At 38.3% G+C, this 26,177-nt stretch overlaps 1 protein-coding gene across 4 annotated transcripts in view; it reads right to left on the reverse strand.

The window, feature by feature from the left end:
* Positions 1-25,399, reverse strand: part of LOC138693823 (nucleolar protein 12-like) — a 150,152-nt gene extending 124,753 nt beyond the window's left edge. For 2 of the 4 annotated variants that reach the window (XM_069817652.1, XM_069817654.1), the window contains exons 1-3: positions 25,245-25,398; positions 24,641-24,700; positions 4,467-4,579 (exon numbers count right to left, since the gene is read on the reverse strand). In XM_069817652.1, coding sequence (XP_069673753.1) covers positions 4,467-4,579; positions 24,641-24,700; positions 25,245-25,265 — 194 coding nt within the window. In that variant the 5' untranslated portion in view covers positions 25,266-25,398. Of the gene's footprint in view, positions 1-4,466; positions 4,580-24,640; positions 24,701-25,244 lie in introns of all 4 variants that reach the window. The other 2 variants (XM_069817651.1, XM_069817650.1) reach the window with 2 other exon arrangements.
* Positions 25,400-26,177: the final 778 nt, after the last annotated feature.

Here is a 26,177-nt window from a genome sequence, read left to right on the forward strand (position 1 = left end):
GTTATTTAGTGTCAATGGGATTGGTGATAGCGAGATGGTATTTGGCGAGATAAGGCCGAGGTTCGCCATATATACCTGACATTGGGGAAAACCTCGGAAAAACCCAACCAGGTAATCAGCCCAAGTGGGAATCGAATCTGTGCCTGTGCACAACTTCAGATCAGCAGCCAAGTGTGGCACCAGTGGTACCTTCTTACATAAAACATGTTTTACACAGAGTTGTGAGATGTGTATTGTCAAAATTAGTGAAATACCAGATGTTTTAAAGAAAAATTCGGAAAACTGGCATTTTAGATATTTTAAATCTATCGCGCTATTTGTTAAGCTAAATAAAAGTTATTCATAAAACTAATATCCTACTAACTGAAAAAAAAAACCTTTTATGAAACTTAATGGTGAGTTTCATAAAAAAAATTATATTTTCAAATTTACCTCAATTTGACAGTGATACATAGACCTAATCTTTTACAACATTACACAAAGTTCGACAGTCCAGTTTTGAATTGGAACAAACTTGTAATTCAAGCATTAGGCACCTGTTCCTGCACTTGACCATATGTGTGGTTCATAGTGAGCTTAAGAGTGATTATTCCGCGGGGGCACAAGCCAATTATACACACCATCCCATCTCTTGAAATAAACACTTTTTTTTAATGGAGGTTCTTCATCATCAGAATTTCGCTTCCCTAAATATTTAGACAGCAAAATTAAAACACCAATATGTACTTTGGATGTATTATTTATTTTATTACTTGGACCACATAACAGAAACACAAAGACATATTTCCAATCAAACTGAATATCCGGATTTCTGATTTGTTATGATGTCACTATCAAGTACCATATCAATTACTGAGCAAGTGATCATCATGAATGATTACTTGTACCACAGAATGCCACCACTGTAAACTCAAACTAAATTTCATAAAGGCCAAATAGAAGGCAAACATGATTTTATATTGTAAACATTTAGAATGAAACAACCAATACAATAACTTGTATGAAATATCTAAAAAAAAAAACTTTTATTCATATAGTTTTAATGGATAAATAAATAATAAACATAACAGAGAATACTGTTGGCTTAAACGTTAATAAAATCATCATATACATTTAAAAATCGTGTTTAAAACTTGTTTTAATCAATGTATATTGTTTTAAACAATTTTGGACACTTTATTTATACAGCAACACACAAGAATAAGCTTGTATAAAACCTTAGTTATGCTTGTACTGTATTCTGGAAGTGAAGCAGGGACAATGAGAAGTACTGATATCAGCAGAAAAACTGTTGAAAATTATAAAGTTCACATGAGGTTTAGAAAATATCATCATCATCATCATCATCATCATCATCATCATCATCATCATCATCATCATCATCCAGACAAGTATACATATTATGCAAATCTAATCTTTCAGGTGAAGCTTCCTGTAAAGCAGATTTGAATAATTTTCAAGGGAAAAATTGTTCCGGGGCCGGGTATCGATCCCGGGACCTCTGGTTGAACATTACTGTGTACGTTAACAGAAAACCACAATTCCAAGTCACACAGAGATTGTGTGCACTCGTTGTGGGTCTCTGGCGTTTCGTCAGCCCACGCGAGTTGTGTGGATATAAGGGAAAAGTTGAGACTATGTCTGGTGGAGTTCCCGGGTAGCTCAGTGGTAGAGCGCTGGTACGTTCTACCAGAGGTCCCGGGATCGATACCTGGCCCCGGAACAATTTTTCCCTTGAAAATTATTCAAGTATACATATGTCACAAGGCTTGTTAGTGTCAGTGAGCCATTTGCAGTCCACCTTTTTTTCTGGACATCCCAAAGACAGTATTGAAGCATGGATTTTGGAAGTCTATCACGATTCATTCGTTGTACATGGTTTTTCCACTGCAGCTAGTACTTGTTTATAAACTGTGACACTGGTTGTAACTGAAGTTCTTGCATGATATCCTCATTTATTTTGTGGTCTAAGTGACTATATCCTAGTGTTGCTCTCATAAATTTCATTTCACAGTCCTAATTTTCCATTGTGTATAGTTGTAAACATGTATAATCTTAGAAAAACGACCAACTGCCATACATGCTTCAAATACTTCAGATGATTCAGTGAGAGCTTAGGTTTACATGTGAAAAAATTACTTAAGCACACTCTGTTTTTCCTTGTTTTTTTTTTTTTTTGTTACTTTTTCTATCTGTTTATAGATCAAGTGTTACAACTAATCTACAACAAAGATATAATCAAGGAGTAAATTAGGTGCAAAATAAACATCCTTTCCCTAGTCGTGTGAACCAAGAGCTGCCTAAAGTGGACTTAAACAAACTCACACTACAGGAGACTGATCATTTTTGTGTGTAAGGCTGTACTCCCTTATTTCCAAACATTAAACTTAGGTAATATTAATTATTTCTGGGGTACACATGTGCCCCACTTAGTATACGTTCTCAGAGCTTGTTACGCAGTAAATATAATGAGGTTACATAAGCATATACAGGGTGATTCAAAAGTCGCGCAACGTAGGACATCTCCATTATTAGTGTAAGTACAAAAAATAGTTTCAAATAAATGTTTTAGATAATGGTACGTGTAGTTCATGTGCAAAATTTAAAGAAAATCATAAGAGCCATTTTTGAGAAAATTGCAACAAACCTGTTCGCGTTTCAAGTAAAGTACCAGTTTGGTTAGGGAAAACGCATCCAAAACTGAGATTTCACATCTCTGGAGGGTACGAAACTTAAAGTAGAAATGTGGTTTGGGTCGCGCGCCGTAATTAATAGTGTTTTTTTGTGTAGACAGATGAGTAAGTGCTAGTTTCACCAGTGAACCAGGTAGCAACAGACAATGTACAAAATTCCTAAGAGGGTGGAAATGGTTCTCATCCATGCGGGAGGCCTGAGTCTACGGGAAGCAGCAGAAGAATATCACAGACGGCATCCAGATCAACCTACCCCACATCACGGAAGCATTGGTCATTTAATGGAACGGTTCAAGACATCACGCAGTATCCACGACAAAAAAACGTTCAGGGCAGCCTCGTACAGCAACAGTGGATGCAAACGCAGCTAGTATACTAGCTAAGCTGGTAGTCAGTCCATCACGGTCAACCAGGGAAGTGGCGCAAGAATGTGGCACCAGTCAAGCGTCAATACTATCCGTCAATCATTTCCATCCCTATCGTATACACTTTGTGCAGGAACTGCATGGGGATGACACATATGCGGGTGCAGTTCTGTGAGTGGTTTCTTGAACGACGAACGCACCAGCCAAACCTTGAAGCTGACATTTGTTGGAGCGATAACGCCTGTTTCCATTTGAACAGAACATTGAATCGACATAATGCTGTGTACTAGGCAACCGAGAACCCCCACATAGCTGTAGAGGCTCATAATCAGTTTGACCCAAGATTAAATGTGTGGTGTGGCATACACGGGGATGTCATCGGTCCTGTGTTTCTGAACAACAAGCTCACTGCTCCACTGTACAGATAGCATCTCGAGGCTACACTGCTGGCCTACTTGAATGAGCTCCCCCTAGATAGAAGACGTGGGTTTTTCTTTCAGCAGGATGGAACACCACCGCATTTCAGATTGACAGTCCGCAAATTGCTGAATGAAGTTATCACTGGGCGTTGGATCGGTCGCAGGGATCCAGTGGAATGGCTGCCTAAGTTCGCCAGATTTAACGCCACTTGATTTTTTTCTCTGGGGACATCTCAAGTCTGTAGTTTACAGCAACAGACCCCGAAAAATGGATTAACTGCAGGAAAATATCAGGAGAGAATGTGCACAAATAACACCTGCAGTGTTACATAATGTGCAGAGCAGTTACCTCAACCGTGTATGGATGTGCAGTCAACAAAATGGCCACCAATTTGAACACTTACTTCATTAGTGTGCATGTGGAATAATTACACAGGTCGTGAAAGTTCGAGTGATAAAATGTTTCAGTTTGCCGCTGTGACTCTCAACTTACTCAGCTGTCAACACAAAAAAACACAATTTATTAATTACGGCGCGCGACCCAAACCACATTTCTAATTTAAGTTTCGTATCCTCCAGAGATGTGGCATCTCAGTTTTGGATGCATTTTCCCTAACCAAACTGGTACTTTACTTGAAACGCGAACATGTTTGTTGCAATTTTCTCAAAAATGGCTATTACGATTTTCTTTAAATTTTGGACATGAACTACATGTACCAATATCTAAAAATTTATTTGAAACTATTTTTTGTACTTACACTAATAACGGAGATGTCCTATGTCGCGTGACTTTTGAATCACCCTGTATCTAACAAATTGTTTTTTACGAATGCTATATTATCATTACAAACCTTTCCAAGACGTTCACTGCTAGAACAGTCCCATTCTGACCCACTGGACTGCCTGAAATAATATATATTATATGAATGTTATAATACAGTAGTCATGAATAGTAATGTTCTTAAATTTGAATGAGATCTTAAACTTACTCCTTGTTGATTACTGTTGAAAAAGTTAACGCACACTGATCCAGGTTTGTGGAAACAGAATTCACTTCAGATGTACTTGGAACTGGTGTAGGTGAAAATGGGATACTGATACCCTGAAATAAGCACACCAATACAGTATTAAATGGACTTAATATATAATGAGGCGTCTAGAATCAAATCCCGCCAAGTCCATCGAAGAAAAAAAATGAGATAAAGTTATTTTTCTGTGTATCTTCGCATGGGCAATCCGATGCTGGCATTATTTTTCTGCAATATCCGCTGGATTCCTCTCAAAATGCTGGACAAAAGTTAGGGTTAGTTTCAATATCCGCTAGATCCAACTGAATTTCGGCCATTGTTAGTTTCAAAAACCTCCAAGTCCCTTTCTGCCAATCAGGTTGTGGGACTGCTTTACCCAGCATTCCTCAGCTGTTCAATGTTGATTTATTATTTGTGTGGTTAAGCTCTTGTTAAACCTTATTAAGTTTAACTTCTACTCTAATAATATTCAGTGAAATGGTGGATAGAGTGAGTAGTGAGTTACAAAAATGTTCTTACCAATTAATAATTAATTACATAATTTTGTCGGTACTCCTTTTGTGCCCTCCTGCTATACCAGCTTGTAATAATGCTGTTGGCAGTAAATGGAAATCCAACAGTTTAATTTTGTTAGACATGAAGAAGTTCCATTCCGCTGTAAAAGATTTATTTTAAGACGATCTGCATTGAAAGAACAGATAACAGTGCAAGATGAGTTTAACTATAGAACTGACACCGTTGTTGCAAAGGTAGTAACAAGAAAAAACAATAGAATTGAACGTGAAGAATAAGAAGACGAAGAAGAAACTGTTAATCTGGAGGAAGAGGAATGTGACAATATTGTGTAAAATTTGTATGAACTTAAAAAGTGCAACATATCTTCAAATTTATACTGCTGTTATGTTTAAAGCATGTGCATAATCATACTTCAAGTCTGGGTTTCATTGCCTACATAATTTGTAAGGTTTAAGTTAAAATGTTTTCCTTTTTGACTCATTTTTATGCTCAGAACTAATTCTCTTACTTTCAAAAGCCTCCAAATACACTTTTCAGTTTCAAAATCAGTTAGGTGCTAATTTAACCTCACGAATTTGTTAGTTTCAATGAAGGGGCAATCCTGTAATTTGTTTGAACGTATCTAATGATAATAAAATACTTGATAAAAGTATTGTTTATATCCCAAGAATGTTTATTTATATGGAAACAGTTTTTTCCATTTTCCCACAAATTTTGTTTTATGGACTTGGAGGGTTTTGATTCTAGCTGCCTCAAATAACGCATACCAGTATAGATCTTACATCAGCATTGTAGCTTTGAGATATGGAACAAGGACATTAAAGTGATAAATCATCATCATGGTGAACTCAAAGATCCGATCCACTCACATTGGAATAAAATTAAAGTGTTCAATATATAAGTACATAATTATTATTACGTCATTCTATACCGACCCATGCAAAGAATAAGGTTACAAGAAATAACAACACTGATATCTCAGAAACACTAACATCAGCAATCTAGAATTTAAGAAGACTGCATGAGAATTAAATAACTGTAAGACTGATATTGCTGCTGTTACTGAAACTACAAACATCGATAGAATTACAATGATACTGTATATGGCTGTGTACCACAGGAACAAAGAGATTCTGCAAGAGTACCGGTATCAATTTGGATACACAAATGGTTAAATAACAGGATACAATCATATACATTTATAAATAATGTTAAGACTAAAAGCTGAAACAGGATATGTAATTATATTCTAACTATATGCACCTTTTACTTACTTACGGTATGGCTTTTAAGGAATCCTGAGGTTCATTGCCACGCTCACAAAACTCGCCATCGGTCCCTATCCTGTGCAAGATTATTCCAGTTTCTATCTTCATATCCCACTTCCCTCAAATCCATTTTAATATTATCCTCCCATTTACGTCTCGGCCTCCCTAAAGGTACTTTTCCTTCCAGCCTCCCAACTAGCACTCTACTTGCATTTCTGGATTTGCCCATACTATACGCACCCACAGATGGACAAACTCAAAATACTACAGGAGAATTACAAGCAGTAATAAATTAAATAAACAAGAACGATTTATTTCTAATGGGGGATTTATAAATGGCCGTGTTGGAAACACACAAATACAAAATATTGTGGGTACAAAGGGGGGAATTACACTAATAACGAGAAAAAACTAAATGAATTTTCTGCACACAATGAGCTCAGAATCAACACTTCTCAGATACCTTCATTCATTCATAGTGTTCTGCCCAAGGGCAGGACTTTCACTGCAAATCCAGCTGTCTCCAGTCTTTCCTATTTTCTGCCTTCCTCTTTGTCTCCATGTATCTTAATGTCCTTTATTACTGATATCTTCTTCTGCTGAGAACTCTTTTCCTGTCCACTATTCCTTCCAGTTCATCCTTCAGTAGGCAGTTTCTTCTCAACCAGTGACCCAGTCAATTTCTTTTCCTCTTTCTGATCAGTTTCAGCATAATTCTTTCTTCATCCACTCTTTCCAACACAGCTTCATTTCTTATTCTCTCTGTCCATTTCACACGCTCCATCCTTCTCCATATCCACATTTCAAATGCTTCTATTCCCTTCTCTTCACTTGGTCGTAATGTCCATGTTTCTGCCCCATACAATGCTATACTCCACACCAAACACTTCACTAGTCTCTTCCTTAGTTCTTTCTCCAGAGGTCCGCAGAAGATGTTCCTTTTTCTATTAAACGCTTCCTTTGCTATTGCTATCCTCCTTTTGACTTCTTGACAGCAGCTCATGTTACTGCTTAAAGTACACCCCAAGTATTTGAAGCTGTCCACTTGCTCTACGGTCTCATTTAGAATTCGCAAGTTTACCTTCTTTACTTTTCCTCCTATGACCATGGTCGTCTTGTTGGCATTTATCTTCATTCCATACTGCTCACGGCTGTCATTTAGCTGCAGTAGCATATCCCTTAGTATCCACTCCTCTTCTGCTAACAATGCCACATCATCAGCAAATCATATACACTTTATTCTTCTTCCTCCTACTATCACTCCTCCCATGCTCTAAAAACAATTCTTCACTAAATCCTCCAAGTAGATGTTGAAGAGGGTAGGTGATAAAGGGCATCCCTGTTATTCTCTTCTCCCTATTTCACTTCCTTCTGACACATCTTCTCTTATCCTGATTTTCACTCGTTTCATATAAAAGTTACTGAACAGCCTCCTCTCTTTCCAATCCCGCCAAATTTCTTTAGAGTACCCATCAATTTAAAAAATTTACTGTTTATTTAACGATGCTCGCAACTGCAAAGGTTATACCAGCATCACCGGTATGCCGGAATTTTGTCCCGCAAGAGATTTACTGACATGAGTCTGTCGCATTTAAACACACTTAAATGCCATCGACCTGGGCCGGGATCGAACCCGCAACCTCGAGCATAGAAGGCCAGCACTATACCAACTATGCTCCCGAGGCTGACCCCATCAGTTTATTCCAATCCACTCTGTCAAACACCTTTTCTAGATCCACAAATACTATATACACTTCTTTATTCTTCTCTAGGTATCTTTAGCCGATTTTTCACAGCAGTCCAATTGAATCTCTCGTACTTTTTCCCTTCCTGAAGCCAAACTGCTCTTTTTCCAACTGTTCTTCCATCTTAGAATATAAACATCGATTCAGTATTCGCAGAATAATTTTTTCCGAGTGCAATATCAGGCTGACAGTCTTGAACTCGTTACATTTCTTGGCATTTTTTTTTTTTTTTTCGGTATTGAAAGCAACACCGTCTCCATGAAATCTTCAGGCCAGTTGCCTTGCTCATAGATTTTGTTGCATAATGATAGAATTTCTCTCTTGTCTTCACCAAGCATTTCACTATTTCAACGAGGATTTCATCAACTTCTGTTGCTTTCCCATTCTTCATTTCCTTAAGCACTAGTTCAACTTCTTGCCTTAAAACAGAAAATACTTTTTCATCATCTGATATGGCTGCTTCGTCTTCTATAGCCAAGTCATACAGTACAATTCCCTGTCTCATATAACTCTTCTACATATTTCGTCCATCTGTCCAGTATTCCTGGTGTTTCTGTTATTTCATTTCCGATTTCGTCTTTATCAACCACATGGATTTGCTTTTCTTATTTGTGAAGTCCAAACATTTTACTTCGCGGTACATTAAATCATATCTTCCTTTTCCCTCTAGATCGTTATTTTTTTACATTTCTCTTTCATCCAGTTTTCCTTCGCCTTATCAGTTTCTCTTCTTAGTTCGTTTTTAAGTTTCCTGTAGTTTCTTCTACCTTCTTCTGTGTTAATGTTTTTCCATTTTCTCCTTTCCTCCATCTTCTCCAACATTTTCCCTGTGATTCAAGGTTTCTTAATTCTTCCACCTTCTGTGTATCCTATTGTTTCTTCTGCTGTGCCTGTATACAGCTTTTTATATGAGTCCAGTACTCATTACTATTCTCATGTGTGGATTCTAATGTAGCGACTTTCTCTTGAAAATTTGCTTCAAATTTTCTTCTTTCTTCTACATTCTTCAGTTTTTCCATGTTCAATTTCTTCATCTCTTATCTTCTTCGGACGAATATCTACTTCCTCTATCAGTAGAACATGATCTGAGATAATATCTGACACTTTTTTTTTAAAGTCTGTTATTTAAATGACGCTGTATCAACTACGAGGTTATTTAGCGTTGATAAGATTGGTGATAGCGAGATGGTATTTGGAGAGATGAGGCCGAGGATTCGCCATAGATTACCTGGCATTCACCTTACAGTTGGGGAAAACCTCAGAAAAAACCCAACCAGGTAATCAGCCCAAGCGGAGATCAAACCTGCGCCCGAGCGCAACTTCAGACCGGCAGGCAAGCGCCTTAACCGACTGAGCCATGCCAGTGGCTAGCTGACATTTTATATACATAAATGTACAAGGGTAGCTCGAGGTCAAACTTCTGTTATAGATTATTATCTTAGCAAATAAAAAGACATGGCCAAATACAAAAGATACAAGAGTATTTAGAAGCTGTAATATACCTCCAGTTCACTTTATAGTAGTGAATAGTATAATTTATTTAAAAATTAAGACCAAATACTAAAAATGAAATAGAAACTTTCCGTTAATTCCTAGAAGACTTTTCTCACGGGAAGAGATAGTCAGTAGTAGTGCATGTGAATGGGGAAATAATTATGTCATATGGGACATCATAAATCGTGACAAAAGATGTGGAAAAAATGTTTCTTCTTTGCCTTTTCTTTTCCTTTCTCTTCTCGCCTTCCCTTCTTGCCCCTTTTCTCTCTCTCTCTCTCTTTTTTTCTTTATTCCTGTAAGTAACTCACATTTATTTAATATTATCTTAAGTCTATATCTAATTTCTGATGTTACAAATTATAATTATTATATTTTAAATTTGTAATTTTACCATGGCGAGTCTTCGTTCTCCATTCCAGTGCTCAACCAACTGAGCTATTAGAGCAAGTTGAAAATGTTTCTACTATTGGTATTGGTAGTCATAAAACGTATACAGTAGTAGATAACAGGTGGGAGTACCGGTAGTAATACCTTAGTTTTAATTTTCAAAAATAGATAACATTACTAACTCTAACTAAAAATATGGAAAAATACTAATTGAAACCTACTTTCAGTTGTTTAGTGAGTGACTGATGGCAATGCAATCAGCTTGACCAAGTATGGAAGAAAGAGCTGTTAGTGAAGAAAGTGAAAGTACGTGTAGTGACATATCATGGTTAAAGTTAGGAGCATTAAAGTTCTATAAAATTTGCTCAACTTCACAGGTTAACCAATAGAAAAAAATTCTAAGTAAAAGAAATCGAATCAAAATATTCCGTATATTTTGAAGGCTTAAGATGCAGGAAAACTATTTCGGCTGCTATTAATACATGGTTTAAAAACTCTAAAATTACAGTACAACAGAGTCTAGAATTAATATATTGTTGGTTACATAATTTTACATTAGAACTAACAGCATCTGAAATTGAGCTAAACATAAATACAGTTCAAGAATATTACAGCCTTTGCAGAGAGGTTTGCTATGTTATAGTGACTAACAATACTGAGCCAATAGGAGGACTGGGCCCAGTAGTCCAGATAGACGAATCGCATATTTGGACAATAAAATCCGATAGACGCTGTTTCTTATGTAGTGAAAGGGAACAAATATGGGTTTTCGGCAGTATTCAAAGAGAAAACAAAAACTGTTTGATACTATAGTTCAGAAAAGGGATAAAAACACACTTTTAAAATTAATAAAAAAATGTCATTTTACCTGGTACAAAAATTAAAACAGATGGATGGGAAACTTACAGTGAATTGGAAAAGAAGGCTATATTCATGACATGGTAAATCATTCCATACAATTTGGAAGAAAGGATAATTAAAAAAAATACACAAAATCAATTGAAAAAAAAAAGTTTTATTTAAAAAAAGCGTTTTTTTTTTTTTTTTTTTGTTTTGTTTTAAAATGTTTTTATACTATTTTAAACAGTACCATGAAATAGTGCGTTTTTGTAATATGTTATTGTTGTTAACTAATGCTGGATTCTTGGCAATAAAGGCACTAACTCTCTTGCCCTCCAATATTTCTCACACACAGTGGGTTTAAAAGAAAGGGATGAACATACAATTCGGAATTTCTGATCCATTTCTTTCTGAAGAGTGCATAATAGACGAAGTGGTGAAGAAAAAATTCCAATTTTGTTCAAGAGTTTTGACAAACAGTCATACCCTGTGAGTAATCGAAAGGAAGTAACTGCACTTTTCCTTGGATACTCAGGAATTATATGTTGTACAGCTCCCAACTTTTATTATTTGAAATTTTGTGGAAATGGTTGATATCTCGAGTTGATTAATCTTTTAACTGATGAAAATAATAAAGTTGACATGTCCTTTTTTTTTTTTTTAATATTGAACATGTTTTATACATAGGGTTGCCAGATGGGTATTGTAAAAATTAGCGAAATTCTCGATTTTTTTAAGAAAAATTTGGGAAACGGCCTTTTAAATATATTGTGTTGCTTTAAACTAAATAAGGTGAGTCATAAAATTAATATCCTATTAACCTAAAAAAAAAAAAATTATAAAACTTAATGCTGAGTTTCATAAAAAACAATATTTTCAAATTTACCTCAGTTTGACTGCTTACATTTCTCTGAAGATCTAGCGCCTATTAACAGTGAGAAATAATTTTTTATAACATTATAAAAAAGCTGGACTATCCAGTTTTGAATTAGCACAAACTTGTAATTCTGATTTCATTTTTTTATCTAGGTTCCTCATCACTAGAATTTTATTTTTCCTAAATATTTAGACAGCATAACTAAAACACTGATGACTTTAAATTTGCTATTTATTACTTGGACATGACAGAAAAACAAACATTTCCAATCAAACTGAATATCCGGATTTCTCCTTTTTTATGCTTTATCAAGTATCGATTAGTGAGCAAGTGATCATGGCTGAATGGCTACTTGTACCATAGGAAACTTGGGTAAGTTATTCGTGCACCCACCAACCAAAACATTACATGAAGTAGAAGTGGTGATTCGTGAAAAGACTAGAATATTTTATAATAAGCATCTTAAAATTATTTTCAGGGGATTTTTTACAAATATAATAAAACTGCTTTAGACAGTAGGCCTATATGTAGATATCAACATTCAGATTGTTTCCTCTGTATATACTACAAAAATTTTTTATTAAAAATAATGTTTGTTTGGAAGAATTCAAAGTTTGGCTGCATAAAGTACGGAGCACTGCTGTAAATTCATAACTGTATATTTTATAAAGGCAAGCATGATTTTATATTGTGAATAATTAGGATAAAATAAAACAAGCAGAAAATGAGACAAATAACTTGTATGAAATATCTAGGCCTATATAAAAAAAGATTAGTTTTAAACGTTATTTATTATTGATGGAGAAATAAATAATAAATATAACAGAGAATTCTGTTGCCTTAAAAATTAATAATATCATATAGTTTTGAACGTTGTGTTTAAAACATGTTTTAATCAATGGATATTGTTTTAAACAATTTGAACACTGTGTTCAAAACTTTTTGTTTTAAACATGCCACTCTGCACAAAATATAGTGTTTGTGGAAATCACTTAAGTCAGGATTAAAAAGGGAAGGACGTCTGGAGCAACATGACGAAATGTATATATTCCAATATGTATATACTTGGCAACACAATAGAACACCGAACAAAATATTCACTCATTTTCTCCATGACATCAGCACAGTTTATACAGAGTACGAAAGAAGAATTGAAACCAATAGCATATATTAGTAATTGATTGAATAGCGATCTTACTCGTGTTAATTATGTAAGCATGTGTGGCTTACAGCTGTTACGGTGTTGCTTGACACCATCCTCAGAGCCTACTAGATCTCGGCGCTATCTCAACTTCGCTGTCTGTTATGTGGGTGTGTTCGTGTGATGAAGAGTTGTGTCAAATAGTCTGTGTGTTCTGAAATTGTTCTCTGTGTTGAGAATTTGATCAGGGTGTGTTTTAGTGTGTCTGTATATTTCACATTGTTCTAGTGTGTTGAGTTTTTGGTTTTTGGGTTGTACGTGTAGGATTTCCATGTCTGTATTTATGTTATTGTATGTGTGGTTAGCATTAGTTATGTGTTCGGCATATGTAGATGTATTGTGTCCTCTGGTTATTGCTTTAATGTGTTCTTTGTATCGAGTTTGGAATGATCTGGCTGTCTGTCCAATGTAGAAACTGTCGCAACTATTGTATGTGAGTTTGTATACGCCTGTGTGGTTGTATTTATTTGTTTGTGTTGTTTGTGTGTTGAGATGTCTTTGTAGTGTGTTTTCTGTTCTGTATGCTATGTTCTATTTCTGTTTTCTGAATGAGGATGCGATCTTGTGTATGTTTTTGTTTTCGTATGTTAGTGTGATGTATTTCTTGTGTTCTTGTGTTTGTGTTGTGTTTTATGTGTTTTTGTGTTTCTTGAGTTTTTGTTTTGTCTTCCTTATGATGTTGTCTATTATGTTTGGGTTGTAACCATTTTCTTGTGCTATGTATTTGATTGTGTATATATTAGTAACAGAAGAGTAGAAGTTGACGATGAATAAAACAATGTATCTTCATATTTATTTTTCTAAATTTATTTACAAAAAACACTTTATTAAATAATGTATATTAACGTTGTTGATGCGAATCTATGTCGTCACACACATATGACATCACAGAGGGCTCTGTTCCCGTGAGCACCGTCTTCTAGGAAATTATCAAATTTTCAAAGAACATGGTAAGAAGAAAGCATACGACTGCTCCATCAGAAAGACTTAATCAACAGTGGCAATTGAAATCCACAAGCAAACGAAGGATGGAGTAATATCAAAGAAATAACAATTATACAAGCACTCAGCTTTCGCAGTGTTAGGAGTTAGAAAAAGAAGTTTTCTAAAGGGGGCTAAGAATCTGGAATGGCGAAATTAAAACACTAATAAAAGAAGAAAAAGGAGATCTACCAACAATATAACATAGGTTATAGAACAGATTATAAAAGAAAATTCATCCTTGTAAAGAAAGAAGTGTACAAACTTAAGAGAGAAAGTTGGGACCATTATGTCAATGAGATCGAATATGATGTATATGAAAGCCAAGGTGAAACATCTAAAATAAAATTATGAAATATTTAAACAAGTAAGAGAGATAAAGTCCAATTAAATATAATTTCGGAAAATGGCTGGTTAATCTATTTGAAATCTTTATGGACTAGACTAGTAATGATGGAGAATAAGAAATAAATTTTAGTATTAACTTCAAGTTAATGTTGTTGTTGTTGCTTTCTAATGCCAGGCGTTTGACAATAAAGTCATTTGACCTCTTGCACTCCAATATTTTTCAAAGATATTATCATGGTCAGCCACTGAACCACAGATTTTTAGGTGTTTCGAATCCATTTCTTGGTTTGAGTTGCACAATGGGCAGATAGGGGACTGATATATTTCAATTCTATGCAGGTGTTTGGCCAAACAATCATGGCCTGTTGCCAATCTAAATGCAGCTACAGACGATTTTCGTGGTAAACTTCAAGTTAATGTACGAGTCGAAATTACTAGTCAAAGAAACTAAAAATAAAAAGCACCAGGAAAAGATAATGGAAATGATCAAGCAAGCATCAGACTTATTAATGCAAAGGCTCTTAAATATCCTTAATATTTGATGGGTTAATGGTTGCATACCAGAAGAATGAAATGAAGCATTAATATATCCACTATATAAGAAAGGAGATAAGGCCCAGTATTCGAATTACAAAGGATTTAAGTCCCTTAAATTCATGCTATAAATTATATGCCAAAATGACTAATAAAAGCCTGACATCTTTTTCGAAAAAATACAAGAGTCCCAACATGAATTTACAAGCAGAAAATCCTGCACATACTGCATTTTTACTTTGGCACAAATAACATAAAAAGAGAGAATTCTGACTACCGGTACCCATTACTATATACTTATCAATTATGAGAAAGTGTTCGAAAAAGTAAAACAAAAACTATTGTGTGAAGCGCTGAAGGATATTGGGGTCTCAATATACAGGGCTCCTACAAAGACCTTTCCGATTTCGAACACATGTGATTTACGTTCTATGAATCTGAGATGCATGAAAATATTACCAATGGAAAGAGAAACTCAAAACGTTTAGTTCCTTACCTTAAAGATGTTCAATGTGTCATCCCTTGGTAACATGGCACACATCAAGCGTATAGTCAAGTTCCACATAGGTATGCGGATTTTCTGACCCCCAGATTCTGAGGTTATGTCTGTTCACCTTACCAGAAAGATGGAAAGTGACTTCATCAAAAAAAAAAAAAAAAAAAAAACCACGGAACAAATAAATTCATCATTATTTTCAATTAAAGTCTGCATACTTATGCAGAAATTTGTTTGTCGCACTTTGTCCTCTGGTTTTAGGGCTTGCAGCAACTGTAGTCGGTAGAGATGAAATCGCAAGTGCTTGCGAAGAATCTTGCCTTAAAATCAGTGTATTATTTACTGATTGTAGGCCTACTGGATGAATCTGCACCAAATTTTGTTCGTAATGCCACTGCACATTAATAACTGAATGGTTCACATGAAAATCAAGCACATAAAAAGTTTTTCTGTCCTCTATAGCAGCCATTTCGCCCCAACAATGGACAAATTTGTTTATATGCGCTATTATGAGGTAATGTTACCAACTAGGAAAACAATGTTACCACAACTAAACTTTTTTAATTTTTCTTTCCATTGGTGCTATTTTCATGCACCTCAGATTCATAGAATGTAAATTACATGTGTTCGAAACAGGAAAGGGCTTTTGTAGGAGCCCTGTATTTAATTTCAGCAATTCAATCATTGTACATAAATAATAAGGTAAGAATTCGTACTCAGAAAAATGGAATAGCTTCAGCCGACATGAACCAAGAGTAAACAAAGGATGCCTGCTTCTTTTTTTTAATTGATTATTTTTAAACTGCTATGGTTATATAGCATCTGAGTGAGATGAAGGTGATAATGCCGGCAAATTAGTTCAGGGCCCAATGCATTTGCTCCCATTCAGTTGAAGGAAAACCCGGAAGAAAACCTCAAGTAGGTAACTTGTCTCAAGCAGAATTTGAACCCAGGCTCACTCATTTCACAGTCTTCCTGCTTACACTCACACATTTTAACATATATCGATGATGATGTTAAAAACTGGCTGATGACATTATGCTGACAATCAGTTTATTATAGGGAGATCTGAATACAAAGTCTAAGAAGCAGTCCATAAACTAAGCCAGACCGCAGCTAAATATGGAATGTCAATTTCAACAAAACAAACCAAAGTAATGACATTCCATGGATTATAACCCAGGAAAGCTCCAAATAGATATTATAGAACAGGTAAATATTTGGGTTACCATTTTTGGGTATAGAAAATCATAGGTTATATTATGATGTTGGAAGCAAATTAAATAGATTAAGATATTTCTGTGGAACAATACAATGGACAATGAAACATAAAGTAAGAATAGGAACGTTATTAAAATTATATGAAGTCACTATTATTATATGGGTGCAAAAGCTAGACTGTAACATCAGATCAACTAAGATAGCTGAATCATCAGAAATGAGATTTTTCTGATATGTAAAAGGATGCACATTATGCCTATTAGATGCCAGAAGAAATTACAACATAAAACAAGAATTAGATATAAAATCTATTACTTACAAATGGCTTTTAAGGAACCCGCAGGTTCATTGCCGCCCTCACATAAGCCCGCCATCAGTCCCTATCCTATGAAAGATTAATCCAGTCTCTATCATCATATCCCACCTCCTTCAAATCCATTTTAATACTATCCTCCCATCTACATCTCAGCCTCCCCAAAGGTCTTTTTTCCTCCAGTCTCCGAACTAACACTCTATATGCATTTCTCGGTTCGCCCATACGTGCTACATGCCCTGCCTATCTCAAAGTCTTGATTTAATGTTCCTAATTATGTCAGGTGAAGAATACAATGCGTGCAGTTTTGCATTGTATAACTTTCTCCATTCTCCTGTAACTTCATCCCTCTTAGCCACAAATATTTTCCTAAGCACCATATTCTCAAACACCCTTAACCTCTGTTCCTCTCTCAAAGTGAGAGTCCAAGTTTCACAATCATACAGAACAACCGGTAATATAACTGTTTTTATAAAATCTATAGTGGGCCTAAATATACTTTTATTGAAAAATATAGAATTACATATTCAGCGAATGCCAGACATTAGGAATAACAAAGGTCTCCTTCCAGTATAGCCCTAAAGATGAAAGAAGTGTGGGTCGACTTCTAAACAGATGGTGTGAACAATTCTGAAACAGAACAGTCTAAGTGCCTAATCCTTGACAACGATGATGATGATGATGATGATGATGATGATGATGATGATAGACATTAAGTAGATTAACTTTATTTGAAGCATAATCAGTTCATTTTGTAGAAAATATTGTGAATTTTATTAGTTACAACAATGTAATTTATTCGTCACAACAGTAATTCCTTTCTACAATTCACCTTAAACGCGCTCGTCAACAATTGGATCCTCACTCAACACAGTATTCGTTATAGCACTCCACCGACGACAATGATAATTTACTTGGACTATTACGCACAACAATGAACTGTTAATCTTAACTAATATTTACAAAGCACTATTTACAAATCAGAACTACCAGTTCTCAGTTCACAGTTCTTCTATCTCAGTCACTCGAGTTCACAGTATCTCGAACCACAGACCTTCAGAGACAGTTCACTGTACTCGAACTCGGGTCCCTCCAACTGCGGTCCACTGCACTCGAACTCAGGTCCCTCCAACTGCGGTCCACTGCACTCGAACTCAGGCCTTCGGATGCTGACGCAGATGCGGACGCACACTCGAGTCGAACTCTGGCTTGCTTGCTCTGGCTTACTCGCTGACGGAATAACTGAAAACTCTGAAGACTGAAACTGCTGTCGTTCCTTCGCGACCGTAATTTATAACTACAGCGACGTAGCCTGGAAATTTCGACCCGTCTCTAGAGATGGCATTCCAGAGAAATCCAGGGCCCTCTCCTCTCTACCAGCACCAGATGCGCGCGCAAACTCGTCGCGTGACGTAATACACCCTCTCCCCTTTCTCCGCCGCGCGCCGTCCCAAAGTGCTCCGCGCGATCTTCTCTCCACCGCGCGACGTCACTCAATGTTCCGTGGAGCTTGTGCGATCTGCTTTCATGCGGGACGCTGGTCGTGAGTTCGATTCTCACGTCGCTGTCACATTGCTCCCTCCTTAGGACTGCTCGTCTCGGGCAGTCCCTTGGTAGGCTGCTAGTCGGTCCAACGTTTGGGGTCCTCCGGCTGCTTCCTCCTTATGGTGGCGCCACCCCATCCTTGGCTTGGCTGGGCAGCGATACTCGTACTGCGTGGGCGCCATCTTGCTCTTCCCCTTGGCCCTCCAAGGAGAGCTCGCTGGCCACGGGTTGGTCCCCGGCGTCCATCAGGAACACTTCATCCCGACCAAGACGGAGTATACGGCGCCGGACGTCCACCGTCGCATCGAGTAACCGCATGGCGTCGAGTCCCAGGACGACGTCCTCGGTGATGTTGGCGAAGAACACCCACATCTCCAGTTTCCTCTTCCCCAAGGTCAGGTCCAGGAAGACCTCTCTCTGGATGGGCAAGCTCTCGCCTGAAGCAGTCCGTAGCTCGTATTGGCGCAGCGGCGTCCTCCCAGGTAGGCCCCGCACGACGTCTGGTCTGGCGATAGTGAGCATCGCCCCGGTGTCCACCAGTACTCTGCATGGACGGCCTTTTATCCGTCCTTCAGCAATCAGCCCATCGTCGCATCTTCTGTCGACCGGTTTCAGGACGAGCCGAGGGGACGATGATGATGGCGCCGACGTGCTCCTCCTAGCATCGGCCCCCTCTCTCTCCTGACTGTTGCCAGGTCGGTCGCAACTCCTCCGCAGGTGCCCAGGTTCACCGCAGGACCAGCAGGTGGGCACCCGTCGACTCCGTTGCTCAGGCGACTGTTGGTTTCTCTCGGTGTCAGCCACCTCTCTCTCCTGCCGGTGGCTGGAGCGGTCGCAGTTCCTCCTTAGGTGTCCTGGCCTCCCGCAGGACCAGCAGATGGGCGCACGTCGTCTCCGCCGCTCCGTTGACTGTTGGCGCTCCTCGACGTCGGCCACCTCTCTCTCCTGCCTGTGACCGGATCGGTCACAGTCCCTTCTCAGGTGTCCCGGTCTGCCGCAGGACCAGCAGGTGGGCGCCCGTCGTTTCCGCCGCTCCGTTGACTGCTGGCGCTCCTCGACGTCGGCCACCTCTCTCTCCTGCCTGTGGCCGGATTGGTCATAGTCCCTTCTCAAGTGTCCCGGTTTGCCACAGGACCAGCAGGTGGGCGCCCGTCGTCTCCGCCGCTCCGTTGACTGCCGCTCGGGTGGCTTCGGTTGGCGCCCCCCAGCATCCGTCGCCGTGACGCTCCTGATCCAGTGCGGTGTTGAGACTCCCGCCGCCGACTTGGCCGCCTCCATCCTGAGGGCCGCCGCCAGAGCTGCGTTGACGGTACGATGCTCTGCCAAGAGTAGCTGTTGCTTTATTTCCGGGTCTCGAACTCCGCTGCCGAAGGTGTAGGCCGCCTCTCCAGCGATGAAGTCATTAGGTAGGCCCCTGAGCGCCTTATGGGCCAGTTGTTCCACCGCCATCGCGAATTCTTGCAGGGACTCGCCTGACTGTTGGACCCTCGTTTTTAGTTGGGTCCTAAATGCTGCAGCAAGTTGATGGTCACCATAACGTCCCTCCAGGGCCGCCATTATCTCAGCGGCTGTCCCATCTTCTGGAACGCTGTGAAGAATCTCCGACGCCTGTCCCTGAAGCGCGGCCAGCAGCTGAGTAGTCTTCTCCGCTGGGGTCCACCCATTATGTGCTGCGGTGGCCTCGAACTGGCGACGGAATATCGCCCAAGACGTCGTACCGTCGAACTTTGGCGTCTTGACGTTGTGATGTCTGGCTGAGGGCGATGGTTCCACATGGCCACTACATGAGGTCCTCAATTCTGACGTCGATCTTTCCACGGCCCGTTGAACTTCCTCGGCAATTATCTGTTTCTGTTCTCTAGCCTGGCGATCCACCAACGCGAGGATGTGCTTGTTTTCTACAGCATGTTGGTCCATCAGCACACACGTTTCCTCTTGACGACGTTCGAGATCGCGGATCTTGCCGTCGAAATGGTCTACATCCTGTCTCAACTCGGCTACTGTCTCGTTTATAGTTGTAAAATTCTTGTTTAGGTTGTCCAAATCGGCCTTAAGTTCGTCTTTCACGATGGCGACAATTCCATCTACGTGGGCCGAAACGCTTTCAATTTGCGTAGTGACGTCATTTTTCACTCCGCTTATGTCGCCTTTCACTCCGCTTATGTCACTTTTCATCTCCGTTTTCACTTCACTTATGTCACTTTTCATCTCCGTTTTCACATCACTTATGTCGTTCTTCAACTCACTGATGTGCTTGTTCATTTCGTCTTTCATTTCTGCTTTCATTTCCGCGATGGCTTGCAGGATCTGCTGTAGGTTCTCCATTGTCGGTAATATCCCGGTTCTGACACCAATGTGAATTTTATTAGTTACAACAATGTAATTTATTCGTCACAACAGTAATTCCTTTCTACAATTCACCTTAAACGCGCTCGTCAACAATTGGATCCTCACTCAACACAGTATTCGTTATAGCACTCCACCGACGACAATGATAATTTACTTGGACTATTACGCACAACAATGAACTGTTAATCTTAACTAATATTTACAAAGCACTATTTACAAATCAGAACTACCAGTTCTCAGTTCACAGTTCTTCTATCTCAGTCACTCGAGTTCACAGTATCTCGAACCACAGACCTTCAGAGACAGTTCACTGTACTCGAACTCGGGTCCCTCCAACTGCGGTCCACTGCACTCGAACTCAGGTCCCTCCAACTGCGGTCCACTGCACTCGAACTCAGGCCTTCGGATGCTGACGCAGATGCGGACGCACACTCGAGTCGAACTCTGGCTTGCTTGCTCTGGCTTACTCGCTGACGGAATAACTGAAAACTCTGAAGACTGAAACTGCTGTCGTTCCTTCGCGACCGTAATTTATAACTACAGCGACGTAGCCTGGAAATTTCGACCCGTCTCTAGAGATGGCATTCCAGAGAAATCCAGGGCCCTCTCCTCTCTACCAGCACCAGATGCGCGCGCAAACTCGTCGCGTGACGTAATACACCCTCTCCCCTTTCTCCGCCGCGCGCCGTCCCAAAGTGCTCCGCGCGATCTTCTCTCCACCGCGCGACGTCACTCAATGTTCCGTGGAGCTTGTGCGATCTGCTTTCATGCGGGACGCTGGTCGTGAGTTCGATTCTCACGTCGCTGTCACAATATGAAGATTGAGAAATTTGGTTAATTCTGTTCAAAGCTTTAAAATAATTAGGCAATGTGGGTTTTCTATAGCACGTGACACTGAAGGTTTTTTAACGAAAAAATGGAAAAATGGTCTAATTTTCAGAAGAAAGTTAGTTTGGAATATTGAGAATTCATATAGGACGTCAGCTGATTTGAAAACATAATAGAAAATTGGTAAAAATTGGAAAGAATTTATCGCTATAGTTACCCTGCTGAAAGTGATTATTTAACATATGAAATAAAAAGAACACTTCAAAGTTAATGCAAAACTCATATTTCACATCACTTAGTATATGCATGACATACAAAAGCCTAAACTAACCTAACCTAACCTAACCAGTCAAAGATTCCCACACCATAGAACTTAGAAAAATGCAAGCTGGAAGTTTCAGTGTTTCATGCTATAGAAAAGCAGGCAATGCATTGAAAACTGTAACACATGAATAGTGAATTGCTTTTTCACAACATCTGAGGCTAACAGATGTTAAATGGAAATCTGATTTGTGTCTTGTATTAAAATTATGAATGTTTTGATGAAGTGTATTCATTTTTAACATAAAACATCATCAGGGAAAGACTGTACTCAAATATAGGTTCAAAATCCCTAAATTTTGGAAAATCTTCTTACAGGATATCTTTTTATGCACACCTGTCATCAGTGAGGGAAGTGAGAAAAAACCAGAGGCGGTATGCTACCCCAAGATTTTCCTCTGGCATACCTCAATTTAAAAAAGGCATACTCCCTCCCTTACAACAGACATAAATGATATATACAATAAATTGTTTCGTCCAGTCAGTAACGCGAATCTTTGAAACTTACGTAACACATTAAATTTCTTAATAAAATAATTTCAAGTTACTTCGGTTATTTACTAGATCATTTTACAATATCCTTTGAGACTTATCACTTAAAATAATGTTAAAGTGTCAAAGTGCCTTACTTAATTTATTATTAATAAAAAGTGCAACAAAAAAAAATGACACAGTCACTAAATTGGCAACAATGACCACCACAAGGTACAGAACTCAGCCTTCTACACTTGAAATACTACCGTTATAAGCATTCCAGGAGTTGAGCTTATCAAATAAGCATGTCTAAATACACCGTGGCGTCGCGGTCTAAGGCATCCTGTCTAGGACTCATTACAGAATGTGCGCTGGTTCGAGTCCTCATGGGGGAAGAAATTTTCTCATGAAATTTCGATAGGTAACAAAATCCGGTTGCGAATGCCAGCTATAACAGCTGGGGAGATCATCGTGCTAACCACACGATACCTCCATTCTGGATAGATGATCGTCCACCTCTGCTTCGGAATGTGGGTGTGAGGCCAGCAGCCAGCTGGTCAGTCTAGGCCCTTCGCGGGCTGTAGTGCCATGGATAAAAAAAAATACACACTGAATAGAGTTCTAGAAGGCTGTGGTTTAGATTTACGAAGCAAACAGATAGTACTCTTCGCTGTGAAGAAATGTAGCCTATTTAAACAAATTTTTACGATCACATTTTTTCAGTGACAGTATATCATTTTTCACTAACGGTATGTTTTCTGGCCATAGAAACCAGTGACAGTATTCCATACCATCGCAGTTCCCTCACTGTCTGTCATTATTCTTAGGGCTTTTCTTTCTAACAATGAAAGGTATGTTTAAATCACTACAACCACAAATTCCGAGAAAAGCCTCCCCATGGATTTTAGAAGTTCTAAGCAAGTGTAACTATTCTATATTCAATTCCCATAATTTATATGCATAGATTGTTGCGCACGGTCTATGGTTTTACATGTTTTAAGTTTTATGTAGTTTTGGACAGTAGCATAATGTTATGTTTGTTGGTAGTGATGTTTACTGCTTGGTGGCAATCAGAGTAGTTTAGGTTACGTTAGCTTAGTTTTGCTTGAGTTAGTTAAGGTTAGGTTAGTTTAGGTTGTAATTGGTTATGTTAGGTTACAGTCGAAATAATGTGTTTCCGAAATTTTTTGTATTATGGACAGACAGAATAAGAAACGAAGCTATGTTGGAAGAGTGGGTGAAGAAAGAAAGATGCTGAAACCGATCAGGAAGAGGAAAAGGAATTGGCTTGGTCACTGGTTGAGAAGAAACTGCCTTCTGAAGGATACACTGGAAGGAATGGTGAACAGGAGAAGAGTATGGAGCAGAAGAAAATATCATATGATAGACGACATTAAGATATGTGAGACAAAAAGCAAAAAGAGACTGCTTGTCGGAAAAGTAAAAATTTCAGTACATTTTTAGAACTCTATGCTGAATTTGAAAATAACATAAACTCTCAATCTTAAATTTTCGACAAGAAGTCCCTTTTTTGCTTTCCGGCTCACATAATAATAATAATAATAATAATAATAATAATAATAATAATAATAATAATAATAATAATAATAATATATATATATATATTATATGGATCATATGTAGATACTAAGAGGAAGGCAGAAAATAGGAAAGACTGGAGAATGCTGAGTTTGCAATGAAAGACCTGCCCTTGGGCAGAACACTATGAATAAATGAATGAATCTTTCGAAAGTTGGGCATAAAATCGTAGTTTGTGGGAAAAAAAAAAAAAAAAGTTCGAAAACCACGGAGTAGTTGCCCTACAGAATCACCCAAATTACATACCGTCATTTTGTATTTTTAAATCATCTACTGCTGGTCTATAAACACACGGGGCGACTTCAGAACACAGCGTAAGTACATTTATGTCTTTGTTGCATTATTGAATTATTTATTTTCGGTGCAAGGAACATCTATTTTTTTATGTATTTATTTCTTTACCCTTGTACCATACATAAAAAAGCATGTTCTTTAAATTATTTTTAACTGACACAGTCATTATACAGATACGGAATTAAAATTTGGAGCAAGTCTTCATGGGAGGCCACTTGTACATAGGGAACAATTTCGCAAGACTGTCCACAGGCAGCATATATACAGTGTCTCTTGTTTACTGCACATGCGCAGTGTGATGTAAGCGAAACTTAGACAATGAGGAGCTCCAGATTGTATTTCCGTATAAATTATTAAATACAGTCATTTTACTTGCATCAGGAGTTACCTACTGTAACATGAGCCCAGAAGTATAGTGAACACACGAGATAAAATTTGATATAACTAACCTACAATTTGAATTTTACAAATTTCTTATACTTATATGGAGAGAAAGCTAACCTCAACTGATGTTATTTCTTCTGATGAAGGAGAGAGCAGGGTTACCGGTATCTCAGAAACCTGAAAGTACAAATAAATAATTATTACATGTAAATGCCTCAGTGTTCATAATAACAGTACACGAGATATTACGTTACGATTGATAATTGCATGGGTTGACATCAGATGTTTGATGTAACTTCACCTTGATCCGAAGTGTATGGTACGAGTATATCGTAGCTTGTGCTTTCACGATAATTGTGAATTATATCTTCCGTGAAACTCGCGCTGAAGTAGTTCCGTGATTTCGGAAATGAAAATCCTCGAATCTATAGGGGATTTTTTTTTTTTTTTTTTTTTTTTGGAGATACAGTTTATCGTACATGCAAGGCATAATAGAAGACTAAACTAATCAAACCTAACCTGTCACAGATTCATATATGCAAGATGTATAAGCGGAATACGAAGGGAACTACCTCAGCGCTAGTTCAGCCCTATCTTCTTTGTGTAGCCCTACTACTGACATAACTCATATTTCTACACGATATATATTATTTACTCCATACCCAATGTAGCCTTAAGTAACATAATTATAACATAGCCACTTTTAGACATAAACATTTACCATGAAGTAATAGCTCCACATTTAAACACGCAATAAGAACCAAAATCACAACCTCATATGACACCTGTGCATCCGAGTTAGAGATGGAAGAAAAAATCACTAGCAGCGATTTTTCACCGGTGATTAAAAAAATCACTTTCACTCCAGTGAGTGAACTGTTCGTTAAGCAGTGAAACAGTGATCAAGCGGTGATTTACTAATTGCACCAGAAGCAACTGTAACGAATCACTATTTCCTCAGTGATTTCAACATTCAGTTCAATATCTTACATTGCAGTCCTCTGCCACCTGTTGAGTAATTTTTGAACTGCTTGACATTACATGGATTTTTGTTCTTTGTAAGCTTGTATGATTTGTGATGAAAGAAAGTACTGTACTGCAATAATAATTTCAGTGCTGAGTTGAACAACTTAGTGATGTGGCATAACTTTCTTTAGTAGATTTTTAAGAACTAGGTTACTTTCAACATAAAAATAGTTGTCGAGTTGGTATAGCGCTAGCCTTCTATGCCCAAGGTTGCGGGTTCGATCCCGGGCCAGGTCGATGGCATATAAGTGTGCTTAAATGCGACAGGCTCATGTCAGTAGATTTACTGGCATGTAAAAGAACTCCTGCGGGACAAAATTCCAGCCCATCCGGCGACGCTGATATAACCTCTGCAGTTGCGAGCGTCGTTAAATGAAACATAACATAAAAATAGTTCTATAGTTAGGTATATATTCTAATGCACTGTTATTGCCCTTCTGCCCCCTACTTGTTTCAAATATAACACTCTAGAGGTCCATGACGCAATTCTAGAGAAATGACCATTTCTCTGTTAACCCTTCAGTACTCGCGTGGATTACAATAGTAATCCACTGATATTTAATCCTGTATTACGTCACCGCCTGCAGCACTGCGTAGCTGAGCGTCAATGCAATTTCTCGTCACAGTC

The sequence above is a fragment of the Periplaneta americana genome, unplaced genomic scaffold (assembly GCF_040183065.1).
Source record: "Periplaneta americana isolate PAMFEO1 unplaced genomic scaffold, P.americana_PAMFEO1_priV1 scaffold_22, whole genome shotgun sequence".
NCBI lineage: Eukaryota > Metazoa > Arthropoda > Insecta > Blattodea > Blattidae > Periplaneta > Periplaneta americana.